The sequence below is a fragment of the Dromaius novaehollandiae genome, chromosome 1, assembly GCF_036370855.1.
Source record: "Dromaius novaehollandiae isolate bDroNov1 chromosome 1, bDroNov1.hap1, whole genome shotgun sequence".
Lineage (NCBI taxonomy): Eukaryota > Metazoa > Chordata > Aves > Casuariiformes > Dromaiidae > Dromaius > Dromaius novaehollandiae.
In genome coordinates, this window is record NC_088098.1 from 211119515 (window position 1) to 211139511 (window position 19997).

Consider the following 19997-nt stretch of genomic DNA (forward strand, 5'->3'; position numbering starts at 1 on the left):
ACAATAAAGCAAGACGATGACCTTATACTCCAGGCAAGGCTGTGGGATCTGTAAACAGAATCTGCTCATAGGAAATATTATTAAATGTTATCATTTCTGACTGTCATAATAAATGCATTTAGAGGCATGAAGGGACAGGCTGAGCTCAGTGTGGGTGATCTGACTGGAATATGAAGGGAACTGTGGATGATGAGCTAACCAAACAGAAGCAAGTAACGGATATTGATGGAGCAATGCGGTGCTGGTTGCAGCCCCGAGCTCGCGTTGCTGATGAGCATCAGAGCTGCTGGAGGAGATTTCGGAGGGATGGCACAGTCTCCTTTCTCAGTAGATCTGCACTGGAGCAGGAGCACAGCTACAACGACTGCTGCTGGGGTGCAGGCACTTCCTCCCCATCCAGCAGCATGCCGAAGAGGCTCGCCAGGGCAAGCACCCTCCTGCAACACCTGCCCTGTGCTGGGGCTCCACAGAAAAGCTGTGGTGTTTCCTCAAAACTTTCCTTCATTGCCTATCTTGTGCCCTCTGCCTTTCTGCAGCAGTCGGACATCCCCTACAACATGTCCCACCCTTCGGAGGGGGAGGCATCTAACAAAGCCAGAGCGTGCAACACTGAGTGATGTGTCGTTCTGCATAATATACGTTTATGTAACATTAGGCTTCAAGACTGTGCAATGCTTCTCTGGGAGCAGGCAACCTCCATGAATGCTAGAAACAAAGCCAGATATTGATAAAGGTCTTTCCAAGAGCTACAATATCTACTATAAAAATATTTTCAGTAGACAGTCAAGAAAGAATATGTGATTTGACAAGGAGAAAAGCAAGAGAGATGCTATTTTTGTCACTTGAAAGGCTGGTTGTAATTACAATAATTAAGAAAATAGCAGATTACCAGCTAGTCTCTTTTCACTTGTGTAATATTTTCATCATTACTTGGCATTCTTTTTGAGTCAGTACAAATCTGAAAAGCCCTGCAGAGCAGTGAGTTTTAGGATTAGAAAAGGAAAGCCTACTCTTGTATGTCTTGAAGCTTATGGTAGGGGGAATTATCAAGAGTCCAGTACACCACTTTGGCAAGTGTATATCCTTGCTTACAGCTACTAATGTATTCTGCTCCTTCTGGAGCAAAATGGAACAGCTGAAGATGGGATATGATCTTGAGTTCAACGTAGCAGAAAGCATGCTTTTTAATTAAATTTGTGCTCACATAAGTCCGGTAGCTTCCTCCAGCATAAATATCTGATGCACACCTTAGGTCTGCTCTATTTTCCACTAACTATCCATAGTGCAACAGACCTCACAGACTGAGATGACAAACGCTTAGGAAATACTGACTGTGCTATCTTACCTTCATATATCTTTTTCATGTTTGAAGGTGGAGGGACATTCCGTTCCCTGGTGCATATAGAATATTGTCCCATATAGCAAAAGCGCTAAGGCAGACAGTGTTATGAAAATCCTGCTTTTCACTGCAGTAGCATAACTCAGCTTGAGCTTTGATACTGCATCCATGTTCAGTAATGATTTGAAAAGCTGGCAAAGCTCATTACTACAATTAAATGGATCAAGCCAGACACGGAACTTCGCCAACGTGCTTGAAGCAGAATTTTTGTTTGAAATTATACTTGCTTTTTATACCATTATTTGTATTCTTTTCCTTATTACACACATTGTTAACTGGTTTGATAATCTTAAAAATGTTAATAGGATCTAGGATTATGATTTTTTATCATGTCATAAGCTGCACAACTGTTTAATTTGCTCCTTATACTATACCTCATGTCTCTGAAACTGAAGAAATATTTCTTTTTCTTTTCTTTTTTTTTTTTTTTTTTTTGTCAAGATGAACAGAACATAAGAGAAAAGTAGCCCTATTGGGTTAAGCTAAAGATCCAGTTAGGCCAGTAACTTTTTCTGAAGTTGTTCAATAACAGATGCTTAAACGAAAAAGTCTAAGAAACACGATCTTCTCCTTTTACAACCTTTCTGGTTCTGGAAATCAGCAAGTAGGATGTCCTGAACATACTAATGGTGCAGAACCGTAGTGTTAATAGCTGCTGTTAGATCCATTGCGTGCAAACTTATCTAATTTGTTTTTAACTAATTTATTTTTTGTGCAATATCCTGTAATGATGACCGTCAGAATTTAATTATGTGTTGTATGAAAAGGTATTATCTATTGCCTACTTTAAACTTGAGACCTGAAAATTTCATTGGTGCTCCCTAATTCTTGTGTGCCAAGGAACAGCAAACAGTTGCTCCACATTCACTGTTTTTGTATCTGTCGTGATTTTATAGACTTATTTCACAAGCCACGGACTGGAGGAACCCAGTGAAATGAAGATGAAGATATCTTCTAGATGAGGTTACACATCTACATTTGCTTTGTGAAAAAGGAACTTTGGGGCTTTTGAAAAGATTAGCTTTTAGCTATGCTTGCAAACAGGTTTGTCAACTGTATTGCTGAGTACTCTTAAGAACCTTTTTCGTGAGGCACGAGAAGCTGATCAGCTAGAAATATGTTACGCCATCTGCAATACTGTCTTTGTATCTTATCTCTGGATATGGGATTATGAATGAAGCATAAACCAAGAAAAAAATCACAGGTGTTTTAAAACCTGTAAAATAACTAGACAGATTGTATGTTCAAACCATAGCTCAAAAAATTTTGCCATTAGCTCATGTAAAACATTTGCTGTGGCTTATTGTTTTTAAACATTGCTTCTATAAAGGAAGAAAAGATCTGCGCCAGCAAGACGATTCATGTAAAATCACTGGATGTACCTTTTACTGGTACAAAAAAGCATTTCCTATATTCAGTTGACTTATATTACATTTTATTTTCCATGCCCATCCCCTGGCCAAATTTAAGAGCAACACATGGAATGCCGTTCTCCCATTTTCATCTTTCAACTTAATTAAGATAGCAGCAAATCTCTCTCTTGCCCTCAGTCATGAATGCATGAGCACAAAGGTGCAACGGACACACGTAAGCCCATTCCTATCTGAATTTCAGCCTGATTTCCAAAAAGAAGAGTTTTTCTGGGCTTACTGCAGCCCTGGATATGTTTATCTGGAGAGAATTTGTTTCAGTTATAAAAAGTAAAACATTTATTGTTGGACAGCTTATACCACTTCTGTTTAAACTTTGAAAGAGTAAATAAAAATGCTGATCACTAAAACACAAATGCATATACATGTCCACAAACACCTTGTTTTCCATGTGAACACTTTCCTTTTATGCTCTTTCAAACACGAGCCTATGTTATCTTTTCACAACTGTCCTTAAAATTTGGGATTTTCTTAAGCAGAGGAAAGCATATTTCAGCACATACTAACAATAGAAAGTATGTTTCCAAAAGGCTACAACAGTCTTGGTCTGTGATTATGCAATTTCCTAAATACTGAAACAAACAATGATATGAGTGGCTGGAAGATTAATTTTACACTGATTTCAAAAATGGAAGAACAAATAGGGGAATCAAGGGGTAATTAAATTTTTGACAGATTCACTTGAATAAAGACCATTAATTATATGAATGAGTTATTTCTCTGAGACTTCGATTATACAGAGGAAATAGATATTTAAGAAGAGATTTGATTGACATCACAAAGCTTATTAACCCCCCAAAGAAATGACAAAATTAGTTTACAGGATTGCAGACAGCGGTCTTTTCAAGTCAAAAAATACAGCTTTGACTCCTGCAGAAATACAAGGGGATAAAAATGACCTTTCACAGTGCTGTTTGTTACATATTTTACATCAAGTTATTTGCATATGGAAATAATGTACACAGGCTGCATGCTGATTCCAGCTAACTTAGTATAAATTTGGAAAAATTGTTTCAGTCAGTGCAGTTACTCTGCATTTGTACTGAGCCCAGGGACTGTTCTGCAGTAAAAAGGGACTATTTGCAAGTCTGAAATACTGTTTTGCTGGCACAGATAGATTTGGGATCCATTATGCTAGGAACTGCACGTACACATTGCAAGAGGACCTTCTTGCCCTGCTAATCTGTTACTGTCTGGAGAGAAAGGACAGGATAAATTGGGATAAAGGAAGTATTATTATTCCCATTACAGAGGGACAACGAGGCAAGAAGAGACGAGAATTTCAGACTAGGCAGAGGACCACAGGAACCACAGTTTGGGAAAGGACCTGCTGAGCCACTGAGTTTTCTCCCTTGTTAGCGCCTGCAACTGTGTCCTCACATCACCTGGTTTTGGCCCCGCTCTGTGTTCTCTGAAGCCAGACGGGACCTTCTGCTGCTGAAGTTCTTTTTCTAGAGATTCTCACTGAAGCCCACTCGTGTAAATCCTCTGCAAGCCAGCTGCACTGTTTTCAAAAATAAGTCCCTGCCCATGTAACGTCAAGTATTCACTACTGTTACAAATGCGAACAATACTTCAGCAGAAAAATACAGCTCAGCCTCCAGGACTATAGGCATTTTTTCATGCCGTAACTCTCACCAGCCAGCACAGGATATTAGATCTAAGACTAGCTAAAGCTGTTGACTATTATTGACCATAAAGCAGTGCTGCGGACTGATAAGAGCTGTAATGCTGTTGTGTGCAGCTAGTCTTGGTGGCAGGGTACTCGTCTGTTTTGTGCTGGCCGCGCTGTTGCATTTGTTGTGAAACACACTTGTGTTCAATGTCTGTCACAACTCTCAGAGCAGAAAATCTGACACCTAAATTTTACATCCAGGACTCTGTAACTTTCAACCTTTCATTTGAGATTCAGCAATTTTTGAAGCCAGGGAATGTACCTTTTTTGCCCTATTTCATTAAACAAATATCCACATAAATTGATTTTAAAAGTCATTTCTTCTCTAACTGTGATTTAATGAAAATTGCAACTATCACAGAATGCTCTGTATTTTCACAGTGTCTTCCAATTAGGATGCACTGTCAATGAGTATTATTATAAAAATAATATTTAATTATTCAGGAGATAATATTATACAGTACTCCTTTCTATAGTTTACTGAACTCCAGGTCTTGATTGCAACAATCAAATTGCTCCTTATCTTGCAAAATTTCTTCTTCTCTAAAACATATATAATGACTACACTTAAAACTTCAGGAATAGAGAAAGCCTGGTAACTTGAGAAGATTTCATTATTTACATACCCCTTTTGCATCAATTACACCAGGTTTCGCATTGAATTTCACCGTCTTCAAGCGGGCACGCTCCTTTCTTTCCACTCTGAGGAAAAGAAAACGCAAATAAAGAATCACACACTGATTACAGCCGTATTTTGGATGATATATTTGATATCTAATCTCCCAAGATCTTTGGTGACTTACTATGCATAAAGTGAGCATTACAACAGATTTTACAAATCGGAAAGAGAGAGATGTCAAGTCATTTGACATCTCAGCCAAGAAAGAATTTGCTGGCAGATACGGGACTAGATTCCAGGAGTTTTGGCCTTCTGACAGCAGCAGAACTGCACTCCCTCCCAAGACAAACAGAGATGCAGTAAAAGCACATTAAGGTACAATTCATCTTCTCTGACTTAAGCTGTCCAAAAATAAGCAATGTTTACGGTTCTTCTGTGGTCAGTTGAATAAAATATAAACATAGAAAGAATAAACCATTCACCTCAGTTGTTTTGGATGTGTATCTTAGGGTGGAATAAATTTCCCTCTGTGCAGCACCTTTCTTTTCTTCCTATAGAGGGAGCTTTGATCACTGGCTTATATAAATGGCTAACTTAGTCCAAATTAGGTAACATGAATCCTGCTCTTTCTGAATCTGTTTTCAAAAAAATCGTAGTTTCAAACTCATGAGCAGCTTAGGGCAAAAAATCAGCATGTGTTGTCTAAGCTTATGGCAAATACGAAGTAAAAAGGAGAAATTTCACCTGATGGGTTGAGATGATATTTAAATTGTGGTTGTGGAAAGGCCAGTCTTGCTCATTTTCTCACCCACCATTTTCCCATTGCTCTTGGCATTGCCCCATCCTTGCTTCCCTCATCATAGCAGAAAACTAACTCAGTAAAAAAAGTGAGTAGCTTTTAATGGTTTTAATGAGCTGGATCAGCACCACAGCACCATAGGAAGAGGGGAAGGGAAAAGGGAGCAAGTCCTTCCTTTTTGTTACGGTTCTGAGCCACTGAGCTACCTGGAAACCTTTGCCTTGAACCTCCCAGAAAAACAGAAAATTTCTTACTGAACTGAGCAGGAAGGAGGTACGTAGAAACCTCTCAGTAGCCTATGTGTTATTTGGCAATCCTTGTCAAACAGGTCAGATATTTTAAATTTTTCCAAATACCCTCAAACTTGTAAAAGAGCATTAACCATAAACATGCAGATGGTCTGCTCAGAGCTTTGTAGAACCCTCTTCACATGATCACTATTTAAATCTTAGATTCTGCAATACTGAGCTTACAATGTTGAAGCTCTTTTATGGGTTTGCTCTCAGCTCACTTTGGAGAATGAATGATAATTTATTAAAGTAATTTTGAAAATGTTACCACTGGAAGGTTTTTTTCTAATTTTATTTAAGGATAGAGCTATTGTTTTAAAAACCTTATTTAGAACTGAATTTTAAATTATCTTCTGAAAGGTGGTGGCCTGCTACATGTTAGAACACAATTTTCAAGTGCAGAAAAATTTGCTTGAGGTTTTGATTACTTAAAAGACTACACAGCTTCATTGAAAAGAGCGTTTTTGAGGAGACATGCAAATACCCAGGGGCAGAAGAGCTATTTTCAGCCACTCACACAAATCATGAATTGGATTGGTGTTCTTTTTTAAACCTTGTCCTCTACAAATCTGCACATGCAAACAGAATGAGAAGAATTTGCTTTTCTGCTTATTTCACTGGAAACCTCATTGCTAATAGGAGTGGGTGAATTCTGAAGACAAATATAGCTTGGTCTACATTACCGAATAGTGCGGCCAAATGGGAGAGAACCTGATAGCCATAGATTACACATTTATTTGGGGCAAGGGGGTTCTTTGGGCTAGTTCCAGCATGGTCACATGAACTGAACACCTATTAGCCAGTGGATGCGTTAGGCGAGTTCTTGGAGCACATCTTCAAGTTCACTTATATCCGAATGAATCTAGTGTGCATTTTCCAAGACTGACCAGCAGGCTGAAATGATGTGCAGTAAGGGAGTACAAAAAAGAAATTTGCCTTGAAAACCCACCAACACTCCTGATCTAAGCTTAAAAAACTATGTAAACAGCCCATGAGCCCGTATCATAGGACCTGATACCCTGAGCTACTGTGGTATGATCCATAACTTGGCTCAGTCTGTTCAGTTCTGGCATCCATAAAGAATCCTTACGGAAAGCTGAAATGCTGCAATGAAGAGCCTCAGAAGTGATTGGATCCTGATTTCCATGCCTTGAATAAATACGGTTTGAGAAAGGACTTGCCATATTACATATTCAGTACCTTCAGAGTCAGAAAATACTGAGATCTAAAAAATTCTCCTTAGCAGAGACAAACTTAGCAAAATCATTGGCAACAAGCCTATGCCAGAAAAATTCAAATAAAAAAGCCCAGGTATACTTCTTTAACGGTTACCATATTTAGCCATCAAAATAAACTAGAAGAGTAACATATGTCTTGATACCTTCATATCTTAAAGTCAGGACTGGGTGCCTTTCAGAAAGATCTATCCAACACAAGTTACTGCCCTCGGTATAGAGGAAAATGAGAGAAATATGGGGAATCTTTATAAAGGAGACCAGACTATATAATTCAATGTTCCTTTTTTGTCCCTAAGTATTATGTAACTATATGCTGAATTTCCTGTTTGTCTGTCATTCAATGGATGAACATTTTTTTAAAAACATTTGAGTAAAACTTAAAATCTATTAGCATACTGAAATGTATGCTGTAGAAATTTTACCTGTGGGAAAACTATACAGTTGCAAGTATTCTTGCAAAGTTCATTGTTATTACAGGCGCTATATGTATTATAGATTTAACCTTTTACTGCAGTATGCTTAAATACTATTGCCAGGAATTCAAGAACAGTCTAAATAAGCATGTCCTCTCTTTGAAATAGAAACAAACCCAAAGAAAACCAGATGCATGGAGAGAAATCTAAAGAAAGGAAGAAGCTGTTCATTTCCTTACCCACCTTGACTAAAATAGCCATTACTGTAAAAATGACATCTACTGCCTTTGCATCTACAGAATTTATTGGCCCAAGTGCAAAAATCTGGTCATTTACCTATAATTGAAACAGTAATTCTACTTGCCTAAGATTATGAATTGCTGTAGGAAATCTAAGTTGAATCTTGCAAAGCTGGTTTCTAAGAGTTCAATATTGCACTTTTATTAGACAATAAACAGCTGGGAAATAAGTGTGGTTTATGATATCCTCCAAATTGGTCAAAATATGACCTTTTTCCATCTTCCACTGTTTCTTACAAATGGCATTAGAATATATTGCTGCAAATCTTAGTTTCTAAGTCTGGCCAGTGAGATTACCTAGTTTCTGATAATTATTTTTTAAAATTAAACTCCAATCTTTTCATAGAATGATAATTAACACAACATGTTTCCGTCTGTCTGAGTGGGCTTACATATTTCCTACTGAAACACGGTGAATGTTGGTTACTATAGTTACAGTTTAAATTTAGAATAAATGCATTTCTCTGTTAATGTGGAATATTCACATGGAAACAGCTCAAATGCAGCTTTCAGATTAAATCTATGTTATTAAAAACATATGAACAGTCTTAAACTTAAACTAGCAGATGAATCCCCATGAAAATTCAGTAGGAAATGAAGACTTGAGGCTGTGTAATTGCCTAAATAGGATGGATGCCTTCTGAGAAAATAGTTAGCTCAAATGAACACAGCATTCTCCTTATTAATCTGCGTTACCATTTGAACTCATTCCAGTCTTGTCTAACTTCTTAAAACATCTGCTTTTAAATTCCTTTCTTATTCACTGCATAGGGAAAGCTGGAAATGAACCCTAAAGAGTAGATTTTATTTACGAAATTCCTCATAATTGCATTAGCAGTCCTGAAGGACTCGCTACTATCTACAGGCATTGCAGACATGAGGAGCTGCAGAAACATTCTCTATTGCTTTGAATGGTATATAAATAATGTCATTAAGTGCCATTAATCCTCCAGGCACACAGAACAACAGTGTTCATACATGCTTAAAATACTTGCTGAATATTGCAAACATTTCATAATCTAGGACTGTGTTAAGGACAGCACAGTGTTGCCTCCCATTAAAATTTCCCTGACACATTCCACAACAGAACCTCTTTCTGACTACTTACAATTTAGCTGAACTGTAAACTTCCAGGCTCAAATTTCATGTGTCTCAGGGTGATTACATTAGTGTTGCTGCCCAAAGTGTCAATAGAATGGGCTTGCTGGTGAAGGTTAGGAAAAACTAAATGGTTTTGCCCAGGTTAAAAAAAAGTTTTTGAAGCACTTTGGCTGAGATGCTCTGCTGCCTTCATGTGTCAGCCCAGGGACTTGAAATGCGACAGGGGATTACAGTGCTTTAGGATAGTACTGGACTACACCCAGTACTATGTTTCTTCCCCCCCAAAAGGGTATATTCCTTTCAGCTTCATGCTCTGGTTTAGCTCACTTGGCTACATACACTTGTATGTGGCCGTCTCTGAGCAGATGGAGCAGGGACGTTTCCTCTGTATCTGGTCTCTGGGTATGGCTTGGGAACCTCTCCCCAGTGCCTTCTGTGGTTTCTTGGAGGAATAAGCTTTCTGAAATGAATACAGTGGAGTGAGGAATATAATGACGGTGGGGACTGTGTGAGGCAATATCAAGGGAGTGGCTGAGACACAGCCTTGGGAGAAGATCCTTGAGGAGAGGAAGCAGAATCATGACAGTGCAGGACAGCTAGGAACTGTAAAAGAGGAAATCATATCCTAAACATTCATATAAAGAAATATTCAGTTTACAAATCAAGACCTCAAAAGTCAGAAAAAAAAGGAGAGCTGAAAAATCATCATCCTTAGCTGAACACACACAAATACTGCAGAAATTCAGGGAAGAAAAAACTGTTCAGTGTCACAACTGGAATGGTGTTGTGAGACACTTCACAGTGACACCATGTAGATAAATTCATTAAAGCTTTCACAGAAAGTACAAAAGATATGACAGGAAAAGCTCTAATTAGACTACCAAAGAAAAAGGCCATGAAGAAATTAAGCATTTGCTTTCTCAGTGTACTTTGAAGTGTGTGTACTAAAAAGTGTTTTGAATGATGACGATAAGGATATTAAATATCAGTTCTTTGAGCACCTTCCAGCTCTTAGAAAGCCCATCAATTATTTTTAAAAGAAACTCCAAGCACTGTCTGAACTTTTTTGATTGTTAGTTTTGTAAGTGCTATATTTAAAAAAAAATAAATATGACCACCTTTTTCCCCAAGACAAAAGGAGTTCAGGCACAAAGAATCATTTGCAGCAGCTGACAGTGTGAATACCTAAATAGTATACTAGCGCCAATTCTTTACATTGCCTTAGGACTTAGCAAAATAATCATCTCTTGGACAATATTTTGAACAATTAGCTGAGGAAACTGATTTTAAAGGAAGAAATGTTTCACTTCAAATTGTATCAATTTTTCATTCACCACTGCTGTACGAAGCTGTATTATGAACGGTTTGTGCAAAGAATTAAATTATTATAAGGTGGAGGGTTCCCATCTGCCACGTTTGCAGAAGCACAGATTTGCAGCTCATACTTCCTTGGTATAACCGTTGCTTCCATGCCTATTTCTAATTATAACTCTGCTTAGTGGAGCTGTGCCCAAGGGTGGAGGAAAGCACAGATACAATTCTCAAAACTACTTCATGGCTCAAGTCCCATTTTCAAGAGGCCTGGGGCTCACTGAAACTCAATGGGATTTCAAGAGATGTTCAGAGACACCTACATCCTATACTCAAATGTGACTTGGGAACTGAAAAGCTCTGAGTCACAAGTGAGGACAGTATTGTCTAGCACCACTGGGATTTCATATCCAGCTTCCTACCCATCCTCCAAGTATAGCTACCTGCAGAAGCACTGCAGTGACCTAAGACCATCTAGGATCCAGGACAGCTGAAGTATGTCCTGTATATTTGGTCTTCTCAAAGGATGCTGATTCATGACAAGTTTCTTTATCCATAAATAGGGCATCAGTTGAGGTGACAAATTTATCCACTGCCCCAAGCTCCTCCATCACTGCTACAGAGAGCTTTAAATCTCACTAAAACCAAAGGGAGTCAAGGTCTTGAGGAACAAAAGGAGCAAAGTGTGGCACTGCTGACTATTGTGGCTACACTCGCTTCCAGGGGCTCTGTACTCATGGGAGAATCAACATTGATTTATTTGCCTAAGCTCCTTATGCAATGGGAATTACTGTCTCATATGGAAGAGCTAGTAGAAGGATAATAATACAAAATCACACTTCTCCAGCCATTTGAGTGTTCAGGGTGTGGGAGATGCTTCCTTTTAACTGATTTTACATCCCTGAAACCTTTCTTGGTAGTAGACATCTTACGGCTCCTTTTTAAAAGAATGATCAGGATTCATTCTTTTCTTCCCATGTATGACTAAAGGATGGGAGAAGTATATTTAAAATACACCTCAGCCTCCAGTGCTTCCTTACTAGTAAGTTCAAGGATTCCCTTGCTTGGAGGAACCTACTACAGGGATGCAGCACGTAAAGACATTGTAATATCCGAATCCTTTTGTGCTTCTGGGTCCAAGTCCCTGTTGAAAACGGGCCTCTGGGATTTTTCAGAATGAGACTTTCAATTCTTTGTGTCCATTTCAGACAAAAAGAAACTAAGAACATCTCAACCAGATGTGAGCTGTGAACTCTCAGTGTTGGGGGCTGACAGGCCACTGGGAATTCTGTCAATGCCTTTGTAAAAGCACAAATCAGTCTTCTCAGTGTAGATGTAAATTATCAAGGGAGATGTACTTTAATCTTTAATAACAGTATTGATCACTGATGTAAAGTAGAGATGCAAATTATATATTGCTGTCTGAAGTCCCATATAAATGGTTAGACAGGTTTCTGTTTAGGTTGCACAGATTTGGCACTGAGATGTTTCACAGAATGAAAGTTACTTCCAAATCCAGTATGATAAGTGCAATAAGTAGAGCTATCAAATAGAAAAATGCAGCATAAAAGGTTTACTTCAAAGAACTTGCTGTATTTTACATCTTTCTGCTATTCTGTTTCTTCTGTTTCCACTGTTTAGCCTTGCTTATGTGAGGTCTGATCCTACCAGTAAAAGCCCATTTCCAATTTTTTTTTGAGAAAAATTACATTCCTGAAGTGATATTTTTGCAACAGAACATGCATTATTAAATAGGAAAGAACACACTCTCTTTCAGCTCTCCATCTCCAGTAACTTGCTTGTAGAGGGCAGCTCAGCACCTCTTCAATATTTTATGAAAATGGTAGACCTAATGCCATTAGGAAATGAATTCTCATGCAGTTGGGGGATAACAACCTTATTCTGTTTAAAAGCTAAGAGCTGTTAAGAATAACTAAATAATTTGCCACATTCTAGGTCACAAATATTGATATTTTTAATGGACTTTGTGAAAGCAAAGTTTATTTTTTGATAAAAACTACAAAACTACCAGTAAAGTTTGACTGATGGAAAAGTGTTGGCTTCATGGAAAAGCATTTTCAGTGAAGCTAGCAGACAGTACTTTTTTAGGGCACAGGATACAACAGTATTTCTTCTGCAAAGAAATTTACCATGATTGCAAGAGAACAGGGAGAGGAGTATAAATACACATGTGTATCAATTTTATTCCATATTTATCCTTTCCTGTTAGATTAGTAAGTATAGTCAGGTAGCTCATTTTAGACAAAGCCTACATGACCATGCCATGTTAAAACGTTCTATCATCTGAGGATTAGAGTCTTAAGACATTTTTAGAAAGACAGCCAATTTATAGAAGAACCATTAAAAGTAAAAGTCAGCTGAGTAGATAAACATGTCCTTCTGCCAAGCTGAGCAGAATAACAAATTTAAGCTGGCTTTTTGCCCACAGGAATTTCTGTGATGGGAAAACCTCTTCCTTGTCCTTAAAAATGTTTGTGAAACACTTTTTTTTTTTTAGTTTTTGTGTTCTTTTCTCCCATTTTGCTCTGAAAGGGGAGTGTGAGTACATGTTTTTGTGGGGAGACTGTTGTGCATTTGAAGACAAAAATAGCAGGCAGGTACCATCATACACCTTTGCTCTCTAATAACAGAGACGCAAGTTGCATAACCTTTTGCAGTCAGATGTACTTAAACAACCTGAAAATGGAAATCTTAGAATGATGTCTAATCTGCGAGTCATTTCGTGGCTGCACATGTTAAAGATAACGGAAGGACTAGTGTGAATATTTTAGTGTTTTAAGACAAAACTGTCAGTGGCTGCAGTGGAGGCAAAAGCACGAGTGGTGAGAATTTAGGATAAGCCTCTTCTGGGGCAGTCTGTGGGAAATCACAGACTTTGCTACATTAGATTCAGATCCACAGACCCAAGTTGAGCAGATATACACAGATCATAGACAATAGTGAAGCGGGAGGTTGCTGTCATATGGGACTTGCAATCTAAGAGCTTTTCTACGTGCAGAGACTCAGCAAAGTAAAAGTGAAAAAAATGAAGGTATAAAATCAGTGCTACAGCAAATTAAAATCTCTTTACTCCTGAATTAGACCATCTGTCTAGGAATTTAATACACTCCAAGTCCTGCACATTGGTTTCACAATTTTGGTTGATTCTCTTTAACTCTTGTGAGTATTTCTGTGTAGAGGAAGTCTTAGACATAGGCTACTCTTACTGCTGCTGCTGCCCTTTACAGAAAGCTGAATCCATTTTGCTTATCCTGACAACAGGAAACATAATGGTGCAAACAAAAGCTCTTGTGATCAAAAATCTGGCATATGTAAAAATGCAAATCTAAATCTAATAACAATATAATGTTAATCTCATTCAGTTGGCCACTCAGTTATAAAATAAAGCAGTTTTTGATGTTAGGGGAGCAATCCACATGCCTGAACAGTGGTGTCTAGTGTGTGGATAAGTCCCACAGGCTGTCTGAGATGTTGGTACAGGACGAGCAGACTTGCCACAGCACCAGGGAGACCCTGCCTGACATAACAACCGTGCCTTGCTCTCACCTTAGGTATGACTTGGATGAATCTTTACGGTGGGTGTGGAAACAAGAAAAATGTGGCCTGCAGTGTTCATTCATTAGTATTATATAATAACATTTATTTGCTGACTGCTAAACCAGAATTGAAGTGGTTTGCAGCTTTTTATGCTAAAGTTCTACTGTTGCCAACATCAATAGGATACTATATCATCACATCTTTACAGCCTTATATCTGGCTTCTACCCAGCTGGCTACTCAGTCCCATGGTCCAGAACCACAGCTGTAATCAGATGACAAATACCAACAAATAGATAAAATTTTGTCTTCAGCTGCAGAAAGGATTGCTGCAAGATACTGAGCTTTTATTTTGCTCTAATCCCCACTGAGGTCCCTGGGCCACCAGTTCACAGGATCTGGTCCTCCTTGAGGGGACAGATTGGTGGAGAAATACGGAGCCACTCTCACTGCTTCATGCTGCTTGTTTCAGTAACCCGTGCTTAGCTGTAATGCCACCATCCCAAATTCACTCTTAAAGCTCAGCTTCACAATTATCAACAAGATAAGAAGTCCACACATGGGTACGACACTGAAATCTAGTTACAAATACCTTTCAAACTCTGTTGAATCAATGATAGGCAAAGGCTGGTAACATATCCAACATCCTGGACAGAATAATAAGTGGCAGTTCCCCTGTAATTATAAATTATAATTTCTTCTGATATATCACATATGTCATGGCAGGGCAAAGAGTATTGAGTCTTGATTTATTATATGAAATTTTTGTTATCAGCTCATCCTGCAATGTCACTATTTGAAGGGTTCTGCTCTAGAAAGATATAAAAAGAGTGCAAACCAAGACACTTGGAAAGGGTTTACCATGCACAACGCTATAAGGAAATTGTTTTGTGTGTATACATATATTTATATATGTGTGTGTATACAAATCTATACATATATATGTACATATATATGTGCATGTATATCTGTATATACATATATCTAAACATACATAAATACTTGTGCGTGCGTGCGGGGGTGTGTGTGTGTGTGTATATGTACACTGGAGTAAAACCAAAGAAGTCAGTGACTTTCAGAGCTATTCCATATTGATTCCACTCGTGAAAAATATAGGAATTGTATATTAACTGTTGCTGGACTGGAGATTAGGGAGCAAGCCAGATAGGTAGCCAAAAGACTCTTCCTCACTTTAATAATCCATAGATCTGTATGTCCTGCCAACTGTCCAAAGTGCAAAAAATCTTTCAGTTCCACTGAATAATATTCCTGCACATATGCGTAAAAAAATGACGGAGTCCAAGCATAAAACAAACACACACATCCCTAAAGAAAAGAAATAGAAATAAATGGGGGATTGAAAAGTAGAAGACAAATATAAAAAAACCTTCAGCCTACAAACTCATAGGAACCTGGGGTCACAGGACAGGTCACAGCCCAACAGAAAGCTGCAAATGCCCTTTTCCTCTGGTTCCATCACAAGAATATCTTACTGCTAGATTTTAAGTATGCCTCATTACGTATACTGCAATGCGTATAGAAATAGTCCTATAAAAACTGTAAGAGACAGAAAAGTGTGGAGTAGCCCGGAGTAACTAGTTTAGACAAAGATTTCCATACTGCAGATGCCTGCATTTGGTCAGATGAATCCCAGGTTGACTTTATTTGGGATCAAGTCTCACACACTCAATAACCTATATCTGCAGAAGAAATTCAACTCTGAATTAGTAGATACTGGAAAGCATGATGAGTTTTATTCTCCGCAGCTCAGACCTGTATGCAGTCATTACTCATCTTCCTCTTGGTAGAGGTGTTCTGGTTTAGTCTGTATTTTGCAGCAGCATAAATGACCATGGAAGATGCAGACAAGAGCATATCAGTCTCACTGGCTCACGGGGGACCAGCTGGAATCCACAGTGTGGAAGTAATACTCACTTTTCACTGCACTGGAAAAAATAAACTTGTACAACTGCCACCTTTTCTGAACTAATAGCAAAACTGCTCCCCCAAACTCAGATATATCATACTGCTACATCAATGTAGACAAAAAAGCAGTTGCTGCTGATCTTCCAGACCTCTCAGAATCACTAGTGAAGCAGTGGGATGACAAGTGGAGAGTGTGGTAAGTGTGGTAACTATTCCTGCAGCTTTACAAATTCAAGCCCTTTTATTTTTAGACTCCAACCAATCTATTTTCACCTTGCCTCTCTTCTTCTTTTTTTTCCCTTTTCTCTCAGCATTTCTCAAGTCATGTCTTTTTCCCAAGCTGTATCATATGTTTGACCTTGACTAGAGGGCCTCTATTTTAAGTCCTTGAAAATATTACCATGCAGGTAAGCCAATAAACTTTAGGCACTTGCATCCTCTCCGATCTACAGAAGATATAGCTCCACCTCTTAGTCAGTTGTTTTGCTTTCCCTTACAGATGTTTCATTATGTCTGAAAGCTTTTTGTAGCTTTTCAGGGTATGCACTACACCTTGAGAATGAGCAAGCTTTGTGCACATATCTCCCTCAGTAATAGTTGAATAGGCCATCCTCTTTTCCCATTTGTGATCCAATCATGTCATTACAGGAGTGCTTACCATAGCAGTTAATACTAGGAAAGAATTCCTTTTTCAATATCTAGAAACTATATCTGTTTAATGGGCACATTTTCCCCATCTTAAAAATTATAATGTAGTTTTATTTCTAGCTATTACACAACTACAAAATTGCTTTTTGCTGAAAATCCTGGTGTGAATGCTATTCAGACATGGTCATGATTAGAGAAAATAAGGTGCTTGCAAGTCTCATGTCTATAATGTATTTGCAGGCCTTTAGTTTACTTTTATGTGATTTAGAACAAGAGGTACCATGAGCTCTATTAGCAACCTGGGCCAGCTCTCCTTGAAACACCAGCAGGTGCTCTATAGAGCATCAGACATACCATTTTCCCTTTATAAAAAGCATGCACGATCATTTTTATATTAATGCTAAAGCTGAAATAGAGAGTAATAGAACGTTTATATGCAGTATGGGAGCATTGCTGCAAAAGAGAAATGTAATGTGGTTTGACAGGTTTCATTTTCCTCCTACCCTTTCAGTTCTTGACCTTTCTATAGCAACTACCGACAAAGGCACAAACTAATACTGACTTGTGTGGTAGTCTTGATACTACCAGAGACTAGTGATTGATTTGACAGAGTGACTAAACAGAGTAAACAATACAGACAATGAGAAAGAGTCAGATGTTTGTATTCTCTCCACCAGTCAGCATGAATCCATCACTGCTGAACAAGGATTCAGGTTTAGCTTGGAAAATGGAGGAATGTTCCTTCATTTACATTATATGAAAAATTTCCTGTGATATTGATTATCCATCAGTTTCCAGGCAGGCAGAGATTAAATTAACAGATTTTGAAGCCAAAAAGGATCTTTATATAATTTAGCCTGGTTTTCTACATCACAGAGGCTCAGAAGATTAATTCTATTACTCCCGCAAAAGAAAGACATACAGTCTTGATTTGAAAATGTCAAGACATTCATCATATCCCTCAGCAGTTTGATGCAATGGCTAATCACCCTGACATTAAAACATGTGCTCTACTTCAAATTTGGAGATAATTCCCAAGCTTGGGTTCTGGTTATTCCTTTTTCTGCTAAAGCCCTTTAGTGGATGGTGCTCTCTCTCCCTTTCTTTCTCTGTGAAGATACGAATCACATCACCTTTTCAGTTTATTTTCAGTCCAGTTAACAGCTTGAGCTCTTTAAATCTCTTGATGAAAACCGTATCTCCCAACTCTTGAAATAATGTCTGTGGGATTTTTCTCTACCTTGTCTATTTTTTCAGTAGATTGATGTTCCTCTCTTTGGAATAAAATGGGAACTTTGTAATGTCATGACCAAAGAGGTAAAAAGGAAGAGGCTACACTCACCTCCTCTTGCTGGGTATGACTCCCATCTCTTCACTGTCTCCCTCCAGAGTAACTCTCCTCGCCTGCCACCACTCATCGTCCGATGCATTGATAACATGAAGGATGTCTCCATACTTAAAACTGAGTCCTTGACTTGGCAGGCCGCTGTCTTTGCTCTTGTCATAGTCAAACATGGCTCTGTGAAAGGAAATAAAGACATGAAGACAGGCTATTATATCAGTCTTGGAAGCATTTACTTCTGAATAATTTCTCATATTTTAAGTTCCAGCTAACCCTTACTCCTTTAAAATGGGACAGGTCTTGTTCTGCAGAAAACTTTCTTCTTAGAAGTTAATCTTTCTAAAATACATTTTTCATCTGACCTGCCTGTCTTTAAGAAAAACTGAACAGTGAAGTACCCTATTAACTGTTCTATTTAATAAAAGCTACACAGTAACGATCATTTCAGAGTATCTAGTAAACATATCTGGTATCCAAAAACCCCTCTTGTGATCTTGCCATCACCTGCTTGTGATTATTCTTTTCTCACACTTTCCTGTGCTCAGGTTTGGCAGCCTGGGTTGCACTGGGAGAACGAAATAAAAGGGACCACAATTTTCCTAATGGTTATGCATTTTTTTGGGGGGGCTGAATGGATGCACCTATGTTAGCATTTACTTCAGAACAGAAGTGAGCTTTCAAAGTGAATCTCCTGATTATTCCCACTCACAGTGCTTTGGTTTTGGTCCTGGAGCCGTGTTAAGTTGCATGAATTGGATTCCTGAAATTTGAACTAAACTGAAAGATGCACTGATCAGACTAGTGCTAGTCTGACATATACTGCCTCAAACTGTATGCAGGGTGGACACCAGGTCCTCAGCATCAATAGTTTCACTACCCAGATCCACACTGCTTGTGCTGCGCTACCTGCCCATGTAGCCGCAGCTATTTTCTTTGATGTCAGTGGGGTTTTCCACGGGTGAGAAGTGGACCTCTGCTCCGGGTATGTCTGCATGAGAGTCCTATACATGGAGGGAACTCCATGCACAGAAATTGAGAACTAGCTCTAAGGTACCTGCCTATCAAGCTGTGGCTAGATGCAGTTCAGCATGAACTAATTGCCTGGAGATCCAGCCTGGATCCTGGGAAAGATCTTCACCCATGCTGAGCTCTGTGCCACCAAAACTCAGCCTCATCCAGGCCCATGCCCTGCCCCTGCCTCCCCTGCCTGCAGTGTAGATACCCCCTATTCATGAGGACAAGGCCCTGCAAAGCTGCTTGTGTGCAAGAGGGAGAGGAGCATGCTTGGGACCCTGAGGCCTCATTAATTCCAGTAAGACTGTGCGAGTGCTGGCCATTATTTGGAGTTCTTGAGCTAAATATCTAGATCTTTCTTTCTTACAGCAGAAAATACACAGGCATATTTTTCCCATACAAAATATAATTTAAAGATCATCCCTGACAAGAACAGACATTTATTTTCCTACAGAGAAATTTGTATTGGGAAAATGGTATGATTATAATCCTAAGCACAGAAACACTACACCAGTAAAGTCCCACGAGATGTACAATAATTCCTACTCTTTTATTGTCAGAAATACTATCTTGGCAATCTTCACTAGTAAACACTTCTGTGAGAAGGATTTGATATAATTAATTGTTGTGCATGGTAGTGTAATCGTAGAAAATGATTACAGCAGCTTTATGGGCAGATTTAAAACACTCAAGGCTACCTCTCATAATAAGAAGAACTTAAAAAATAGTTATCAGAGTTGTAATTATGCAACCAGTATCATTTAAAAGCTTTCCTAAACACTCATTCTGCTTTAAACGTCTGGTTCGCAAAGAGGAAAAATGTTATTTGGAACATGTCCTCTTTTAAAGAGCTTATGGTCATGCACTAACATCTTCAGAAAAGCCCAGATAATTCCTTTCTCTGAGGATGAAGACAGTAAATAATCCTTCTGAACT

At 38.6% G+C, this 19997-nt stretch overlaps 1 protein-coding gene across 7 annotated transcripts in view; it reads right to left on the reverse strand.

Annotated features, from left to right (window-relative positions):
* The window catches only part of DLG2 (discs large MAGUK scaffold protein 2), a 999439-nt gene that overhangs the window by 42894 nt on the left and 936548 nt on the right, over positions 1-19997 (reverse strand). For all 7 annotated transcript variants that reach the window (XM_064505171.1, XM_064505176.1, XM_064505174.1 and 4 more), the window contains 2 exons: positions 18048-18224; positions 5131-5206 (listed from right to left, as the gene is read on the reverse strand). In XM_064505171.1, coding sequence (XP_064361241.1) covers positions 5131-5206; positions 18048-18224 — 253 coding nt within the window. The remainder of the gene's footprint in view (positions 1-5130; positions 5207-18047; positions 18225-19997) is intronic.